Source organism: Cajanus cajan, chromosome 1 (assembly GCF_000230855.2).
Source record: "Cajanus cajan strain Asha chromosome 1, NIPB_CcT2T_4, whole genome shotgun sequence".
Taxonomy (NCBI): domain Eukaryota; kingdom Viridiplantae; phylum Streptophyta; class Magnoliopsida; order Fabales; family Fabaceae; genus Cajanus; species Cajanus cajan.
In genome coordinates, this window is record NC_138517.1 from 15,538,920 (window position 1) to 15,548,694 (window position 9,775).

At 29.8% G+C, this 9,775-nt stretch overlaps 1 protein-coding gene across 1 annotated transcript; it reads right to left on the bottom strand.

Annotated features, from left to right (window-relative positions):
- Positions 1 to 6,431: 6,431 nt before the first annotated feature.
- Positions 6,432 to 9,088, bottom strand: LOC109792887 (putative pectate lyase 16). Its single transcript, XM_083067674.1, has 3 exons — positions 7,568 to 9,088; positions 7,100 to 7,455; positions 6,432 to 7,004 (listed from the first exon to the last, which is right to left on the bottom strand). Exons 1-3 carry the CDS (start codon positions 8,012 to 8,014, stop codon positions 6,785 to 6,787), a joined length of 1,023 nt encoding a protein of 340 aa, XP_082923800.1. The 5' UTR covers positions 8,015 to 9,088; the 3' UTR covers positions 6,432 to 6,784.
- Positions 9,089 to 9,775: the final 687 nt, after the last annotated feature.

The following is a 9,775-nucleotide window of genomic DNA, read 5'->3' on the forward strand; positions in this document are numbered from 1 at the left end:
TTAGTAATAATAAATATATATCATTTGTTACATTAATAAAAATTATAGTATATGTTAACTTAAATAAGCAAATAATTGTATAATTTTAAATTATTATTATATATATATATATTAAAATTTTAAAATTATTAAATTTTTAATGGGAGAGATTCAAATTGCACAATTATGATTTTTGAGGGACTATAATTGTTCAATTAAAAATTAAACGACTAAAATTGCACAATTACAATCCTTTAGGGACTAAAATTATCCAATTAAAATCTTAGGGATCAAAATTGCACAATTACAATACTTGAGGGATCAAAAATGTAATTAAGCCAAAATTAAATTAATATTTTTTTTTTAATTTCACAAGTTTTTTTTAAAATATTTTTAATGAATGTCTTAGTTTCTTATGTTCAAAATTGACAATTTTTTATTTAATTAAATGAATTTCATAATTATTTTAGTCCTTTAATGAAATAAAATATTTTTAATTTTATTATTTTCTTAAAAAAAATTTAACATATTTTCTTTAATTATGCATAATTCTTAAATATAAAAGTTTCATAAATAAAATTTAATATTTTGAGAGGAAACAATTTGTCACAAATTTTTCACAAAATATTTTAACCTATTTGTGACGGAATTTTGAGAGGGAAAAATCCGTCACTAAATTGTTTCATTTTAGTGACGAAATTTGTGACGGATTTTTTAGAGACGAAGTTCATTCCGTCACAAAATTCGTCACAAAATTTTTTTTTTATTTAGCGATGAAATTTGTGACGGATTTTTAGAGACGAAAATTTTTCCGTCACAAAATCCGTCACAAATTTTTTTTTTTTATTCAGTGACGAAATTTGTGACGGATTTTTAGAGACGGAATATATTCCGTCACAAAATCCGTCACAAAAGTCAATAAATTCTAGTCCGTCACAAAACTTAAAATTCCCTCACAAAATCCGTCACTATTAGCGATGCTATTTTTTCCATCACAAAATTCATCACAAATATTAATTTTTCTAGTAGTGATTGATGTATAAAAAATTATAATGATGCATGATGTGATAAGTCACTGTGAGTATTCATGATGAGATATGATGAATAAGTTTAGTGTTGTGGACTGATACTTGAGGAGTTGAGTATTGCATATTGTGTTGATTGTACTGAGTGTATTGAGTTCATGCATTCAAACTTTGTTTTGTGGGATAATGAGTCTATGTAGGTGAGATATCATAAGTCATCTACCTATGCCCCGATGAGTGTTATGGTGGGGAAACCTCTAACGGAAATGGAAGGTTACCATGGCTAGTTATAACACCTCAACAAGACCCTAATAAACATTTCCTAGTTGAGGTGGTTCGACAAGGATCATTATTGATGGATAGTCCCTACACTATTCAATGGAGTGGTCTCGTTCCATTAGGTTATTTTGTATACTCAATGATGATGAAGAGACTGGTACCACATGCATGTAGAGTTAATTAAAAACATGCATTACATGAGTCGATTTATTATTATGATTTATGTTGAGATGAAATGATAGTGAATGATGGATGAAAATGTACCAATGGTTGATACTCTTAAATACATGTATCATTTCACATTTTAAAATAACAAAATATTTAAATTTAATATAAGTTAAATTCTTTTAAAATTCTAAAACAAAATCTTCATTGTGCCAAATAAAAACAACCTTGTCAATTTTTTAAATACTTTAAGTAAAATAAGAAATATATATAAGTCTATGTATATCCAACTTAAAAATAATATATATATTGGTAAATTATAATATCTCATTTTTATAGAATAAATAAATAATAAATTAGAATAATTAGAATGTTATAAGAGAAATATTTTTTTTATAAAATAAAATGAGGAGACATAATTCAAGAGATTGTGGATTAGACTTTAGGTCCAATCCAGAGACTAATTAAAAAGAAGAAAGAGGAAAAAGATTAAGTTACTATTTGTTTCTGAAACCTAAAGCGTTCACAAGAAAAAAAATCTAGAAGAAACCATCAGAGAAGGCACTGATTAGCAGTTGGAGCTACAAGAAGTGGATTATTCAACAAGATCGTCACTCCAAGTAGAGGGAGTGAGATTGTTGGATCCTTGGACGTATTTGAGGGACAAGGAATAAGGGTAGAAATGATTAAACCATTCCTACGGGGTGCCATGCCTTTTACTTTTTTAAATGCTTTATTTTATGATATTATTAATAAATGAGGAACCATGAAAAGAGATTGATATTGTATATTAAGAGACTAAATTAATGAATAGTAATATGTAAGGAATTGGCTAGAAGGGTGTATTCTAGTGTGTAAATATTGATGATGTCATATGTGAAGTTACCTTGATATACAATGTATTAATACGAGTAATGATAATGAATAATGTTATGGTCTACGATTATATTTGAGGTGCAATGATGATGATGATGTTATGATATGTGATGAATAAATGATGAGAATGCATAATAATAATGATGTGTGTATTGAGAAAATATTGATGTATAAGAAATTATAATGATGCATGATGTGATGAGTCATTGTGAGTATTTATGATGAGATATGATGAATAAGTTTAATGTTATGGATTGATACTCGAGGAGTTGAGTATTGCATATTGTGCTGATTGTACTAATTGTATTAAGTCCATGCATTCAAACTTTATTTTATGGGATAGTGTGATTCTATGTAGGTGAGATATCATAGGTCATCTACCTATGCCCCCAATGCGTGTTATGGTGGGGAAACCTCTAATGGAAATGGGAGGTTACCATGGCTAGTTGTAACACCTCAGCAAGACCCTAATAAACATCTCCTAGTTGAGGTGGTTCGACAAAGATCATTATTGATGGGTGGTCCTTACACTATTCGATAAGGTGGTCTTGTTCCATTACTCCTAGCTTATTTTGTATACTCAATGATGATGAGGAGATGGGTACCACATGCATGTAGAGTTAAAAACATGCATTACATAAGTCAATTGATTATTATGATGTATGTTGAGATGGAATGATAGTGAATGATGGATGAAAATGTACCAATGGTTGATACTCTTATATTGTGAGATGGTATTGGGAAAAACCCAAGTCCCACATCGACTAGAGATAAGGCAATTAAAGAGTATATAAGTGGAGAACAATTCTTACCTTATAAGTCAGTTTTGTTGGGTTGAGTTAGACTCAATTTTATTATTCTAAGATGGTAGCAAAGCTATCTAGATCCACTCTGAATAGGCCACCTACCATTGATACATGCACCATGGGCATGAGGGGTGTATTGAGAAAAAACTCAAGCCCCGCCTATCCTAGATCATTAAAAAAAAGGGTCACCCTCCATTTATCCACGTACCAAGCCTAATAGTGCTGGACGTGAGGGGGTGTATTGGGAAACACCCAAGTCCTACATCGACTATAGATGCTACAAGGGTGGCGTGAGCATGAAATAATGTTAATTGCAAGATTTGTGATGATTGTGAACAAAATGTGTTTGTGGTTCCTCACACTTATGTTGGTGTGACACGACCTTGGGTAAGAGATGTTATAGGGGTGGCGTGAGCATGACATAGTGTGGGATGTGTGAGGAAATTATCACGTATGTTGGCATGGCACGAGCTTGGGCAAGAGATGCTACAAGTATGACATAAGCATGACATAGTGTTAATTGCAATATTTGTGTGTGGAAATTGGTATGAATTGAATGTGATGTGATTGTGGATATCCTCACACTTATGTCAACGTGGCACAACCATGGGCATGAGAAGCTACAAGGGTGGCATGAGCATGGCATAGTGTGGGATGTGTGAGGCAATTAACACATATGTCAACGTGGCACAACCTTGGGAAAGAGATGTTACAGGGGTGGCGTGAGCATGACATAATGTTAATTGCAAGATTTATGTGTGGCAATTAGTACTTATGTTGGCGTGGCACGACCTTGGGCACGAGATGCTACAAGGGTGACGTGAGCTTAACATAGTACAAATTATTTGATGTGATGGATTGGTGTGATTAAGAATTGTGATGTAAAGATGTTGCATGATTGATAGAATTATGATATATAGAAATGGTTGTAAATATTTCATTATGTAATGAGTTAGGATGAGACTACATTGTGGTATGTTTGTATGTGCTTTACATATAGATGTTTTCTTTTCTCACCGTATAATTTGTAGATGTTTTAGATGAGGAAGATCCGGCTATGAGTGGCATCTAGAATGCCAACAGTTGAATTATGGGTGTGCTCTGATATTGTGACATCGGGGTAGAGGATATTTCTAGGACAAGGATTTTTATATGCATTTGGAGTTATACTTATTCTTTTGAAAACAATTTGTAAACTCTTATGTTTTGTTTTCCAAGTTTTATTTTCATTTATTTTAGATATTGAAAAACATTTATGAAGGTTTTTATGTGAACCCTTTTACCAATGTTAAAAAATTTATTTCCTTAGTTTATTTACATTCTTACAATATATGTGTTGGGAGTAGTAAAGACATCACAGATGTCACAAACAAGTTGGGCTTAATCCCTCATGCAATCCAACACAAACAACTAGATTGGGGGCCCCCCGCTACCCCACAAATAACCCACACCCAAAGAGAGGTCATTACTCCCCTTCTTACTTCGATGACTACCAAACTCCATGTATAGATCTTTGAGGTCATCTCTGGTAGCCTCCTATTCTCCCTCCTCAATGAGAAGCAAGAAGATTAAAACACTTGAAAGTAGAGCTTTTAGTGTGAAATAATTTTTCTCCCACCCCAAACATCATTTGGAAGAACTAACAGTTGAAGATGAAGAATAATGTCCTATGAACCCACTATCCAAAATTTAGCCTAATCCAATGACAAATAAACCCCTGATTGTAATTAGAAAATTGGTGTTTGGTGGCTATGCGAAATGAATAATGAGTTTCTCTCTTATCTTCTCTCTTTTGTTTTGTTATTATTCTCTCTCAATAATGAATCACTCTCTTTTTTTATAGCACAAGGATGCATCTTAATGATGAAGGCAACCCTAAACTATTAATATATAAACAGAAGGAAAGCTAAACCGTAGCTCGCGCATATCTTGTCAGTAAAAACTCATTAATCCACCATCGATTCCTCTCTTCAAATTCAAATGATTATCTATAATAATTAAACTAGATAATATTTCTTCTTATTAGAAACTCTTGTAATAAAATAAATAACTTCAATTAATTATTTAAAACTCTTATTGATAAATATATAACATAATATTTGTTCAAATAAAATAATTTTGCAATCTTTATTTTCCTTATCTAAAAATATTCTTATCTATAAAACCTCTCAATTAATCAAAACCATAATATAATCAAAATGTGTTAAAATAAATAAAATATCTTTATATTTTTAATAATTAATATAATAAAGAATTTCACAAATCTTTCTTTAATTAATAAAAATACTCATAATTGTTTAAAAAGTCTTTGATGCAATTATGAAACCTATTTAATTAATTAAAATATTCTTCTAATAATTTTAGAAAATTTAGGATGTTACATTATGTAATTTATAATCAACAAAGAAAATCAATATTCACATATTTCATATATAAATTCTACTAATTTTAGCTCTACCTCACGCCACATTATTACATTTACGATTAGGACATTTGTTTTTAGACCAAATGTATTTCTTACATGATAAGCATCCATGTATAAATATACTCATGTAGAACATGATATATATCACATGTCTAGTTAGAAAAAAGTTGTCATTTGATGTTGGTAATTCTAACACTAAGAAAGTTTTACTTTATCTCATATTATCTTTTTAAAAAACTAATTTTTAACTTATGTGAAAAGTTAAATTTAGTTGATTAAGAAACTTATTTTATTTTATTTTTATTGGAAAATTAATCCAAACAAACTCCTAATTTTAAACAATTTCCTGTGGCGAATTTTTCTTTATCTTATATAAACTTATTGAAATCAAGTGTACCATTCAAACGTTTAGGACTTGATGAATTGTTATCTTCTGGTTTTATACGTTTGGATGGGATTATAATAAAATATTTATTCAATAAAATTTTATAATTTGAAAAATTATTTATAAGTTTGATTGTGAAACTTAAAAAAAAAAAAACAATTGCAATTTTTCAATTGAAACAAATCATAGTTTTTTCATCTTACACATTATAAGACCAGATTTCAAGTTTGTTCTTAAAGCGGAGGAAATGTAAGTTCTATAAAAAAAATAAAAAAAAAAAAATTGAATTTGGAGATTTTTCTATTTTAAAAAATGCACATTATATATTTTTTTTTCTCATTAAAATCCTCTGAAAATTAAAATAAAATAAGTAACCTTTTCTTATCATTATAAAACCAATCCATTATTTTAATTATACTAGTACAATGAATTTCTGAACTTACAAGTTTAGAATTCAAATTTAAATTACAATAGAGTTTTAATATATTCAAAGAAATTTTAAGGGTTTGATTGTCACTAGGTTTAAATCTCATGTGACACCAACTTTGCTATAAGATCCCTTTTGTATCCTTTTAGTTTATGGTGATATAGAAGTTTTATTGTATTTTAACACGCCTGATGAGCGTGTCAATGATCTCACATATTTGACATCAACAACTTGAAAACTTTGCTCCTTGCTATAATTCGGCTTTGGCACATTTCCTCCTTTTGTTATTGTAAATGAAGCTCCATTTTCAAAAGCATCCCCTACTGAATGAAATTCCCATCTATCCCAATTTTTATGACTATCCTTTCTCCATGTCACCTACACACATTAAATAATGTTAATAGAGTGTTAGTAAAATTATTTTATATATAAAAAATAACCTAGTGGCATGTTATCTATTGAATAGTATGTAGTTGAAATGAAATTTCTAAAATGTATTACCTCCTTACTCCCTGTTTTCGGTGCTATAAAGAGGTTAGCTTCACTTTTGAGGCTAGGTTCCATGCTTCCACCAATGGCGTATTGTACCCATCCTTGGTAAAGATTGTTGGCTACATGTGCATATCCATGACGAATCCTGAAATGTTATTTTGGTTATGAATAAGACAAATTCATATTGTGTAATATAATTAAATTTCTGTATTTTGACTTTTTAATTAAACATTTAGTTACCTTGGCATACGCTGATTACAATTAGGTCCAAAATGGTTGTAGACAACAGTAACTTTCATGTTTTGGTCTCTCACATATCCATCATCATGCCCAAGAAGCATAACCTTGTCTTGATTTTTGAACCAATTATTGGAAACAGTCACATCAGTGGAACCTCGTGTTACATCAAGTAAACCATCTTGACAATCATATAGTGTATTATGATCAATCCAAATCTTTGAAGCAGTAACCAATCTAATTGCATCCCCGTCTACATGGCCCAAAGGAATCACTTTTCCTTCTGGCCCCATCACGATCCCAGGGGCTTGAGGTTTGCAATGATGAACCCGAATTCCATGGATGATTACATTTGTGGCCTAAAAACAAATAATAAGATATGTATGGAATTGTAATTAACTTATGAAAAATATTTTTTTATGCTTAATTATTGAGCATATGCAAGTTTAATTAGTAAGAGTTGGTGATTACCTTAAAGATCATTAAACATGCATTATCAGCAATGTTGACGTTAACACCTCGACCATCAATGGTAGTGAAACTACTAATTAGAAGGGGTTTCTTAAGTTTGATGTGCATGTCTCTTTGGAATGTGATCCATACTTTACCTTGAATCATGGAAGCTCCATACCTTAAGGTGCCAGGTTTGGGGTTTATAGGATCATCACCAAGGTTAGTAACTTTATAATGGACAAGGTCTTTATCCATATTGTTTGTCATTTTTCCAGCATAGCCCACAGAACATGTAGCTAATTGAGATCGATACCTCCTCCATTCTGGATTTAATCTCCAACATCGATCAATAACATTCATTTTCAAGCCATTTATCTTGGATTGCTTTGCAAAACTAAGGTTTGGATTAAAAAGGGAAATGATCATGATAGTCAAAAGAAAGTACCAAGGGATGAAAGAGACCATCGTGAAGGATACTTGTTCTTGGTGAATGCAAACTAAAGAGAAATAAGAAAGAGAATGTTAATTTTCTTGTGTGTTTTATAAATGTTGTGGTATAAGGAAGTAATTATATAGGTGAGAATTCTATTGAAGTTTGTTTAAGTTGTTTTCTGAAGTCATGGACAAGAGAGTGTCTCTTGCAAAAGAAAACTATGAATAGAAATAAGTAAGTATTAACAATTAATTAGTTTTAAATTTTAACCTCAAGTTCTCAATTATCTAAATTTTGCAATAAATATAGAAGCAAATTAGAAATTCTAATACGCTCCAACAATAATGACTTCAATTGTTTAACTTAATTTAAAAATAATTAAACTAATTTAAATTTAATCCAACATCGTATAAAATTGTGATTCTCTTATAATACATAAAAATATAAAATCCATATAAATATCTATGTTTGTTTTACAACTTCTATATAATTGTTATATTAGTAATAATTCATCAATTGATGTAAAATAAAAAAATTTGAATAATTTTGGAATACATGTTTAGTGATTGGAATAATAAGTTTTTTAACCAAGTTATATAATACTATAGGGTAGAGACTACTAATTCATATGTGTACTTGATTAGAATTAGAATACAAAGAGTGTATCTCCTACCCTACATACAAATTACATGACAAGCTGAAAGAATCTAAAAGGAAAGGATAATAGATTAAATAGAAGAAAAAAATCAATCAAAAATTTCCTTTAGTATTAATATTTGTTTAAAACATAATGACATCTATTTATCATTTTTTTCACTAATTATTAAGCATCCTCTTCCAATTAATTTATTTTTTTATAGTAGTTATAGTTTATACAATATCTTAAAATTAATAACTAAGAATTAATATATATTCCAAAACATGACTTGCATTAGTTAAGTATTATTTTCTACTCTCAATGTTATGATTAAATACTCAAATGTTAAATTTTATTACTCTAAAAAATATCTTACTTACCTAAAATAATATCTTTTTAATAAAAAAAAATTGAAGTATTAAGGCATCACTATGTAGAATGTGATTTAGCTAAGCTAACACCACTAGCACCACATATCCCACATCAATCATTTACAACGCAACAAAAAACTATATGATAAAAAAAGTACAAAAGGTGGGAGAACCAAACTAAAACTTAAAAAAAAAAAAAAAAAAAAAAAAAACTTAGAATACTTGTAACATTTCAGGATTCGTCATGGATATGCACATGTAGCCAACAATCTTTACCAAGGATGGGTGCAATATGCCATTGGTGGAACCATGGAACCTAGCCTCAAAAGCGAAGCTAACCTCTTTATAGCACCGACAATAGGGAGTAAGGACGTAATGTGACACCTTTACTACCCCAACACATGTATTGTAATAATGAAAACTTAACAAAAACAATTTTCAGTTTCGGTAAAAGGGTTCACATGAGAATCTTCAAAATTATTCTTCAACAACCACGACAATAAAAATGAAACGTGAGAGTTTACAAATGATTTTCAAAAATAATATTTACAATTCTAATTCCATATAACAATCTATGTCCTAAAGAAAATCCTCTTCCCCGATGTCACAATATCAGAGCATACCCACAATTCAACCGTTAGCATTCTAGATGCCACTCGTAGCCGGATCTTCCTCACCTAAAATATCCACAAATCGCACGGTGAGAAAAGAAAACATCTATATATATAACACATAAGAAAACACAACATATTATCTCATTATAACTTAATATTCATAAATATTTC

Excerpts from the sequence above, each read along its gene's own strand:
- LOC109792887 (XM_083067674.1), bottom strand. The coding sequence starts at position 8,014 with ATGGTCTCTTTCATCCCTTGGTACTTTCTTTTGACTATCATGATCATT. Across the intron at positions 7,456-7,567 it reads CATGTTTAATGATCTTTAAG|GCCACAAATGTAATCATCCA; the intron begins GTAATCACCAAC and ends ATTTGTTTTTAG. Across the intron at positions 7,005-7,099 it reads TGTAATCAGCGTATGCCAAG|GATTCGTCATGGATATGCAC; the intron begins GTAACTAAATGT and ends ATAACATTTCAG.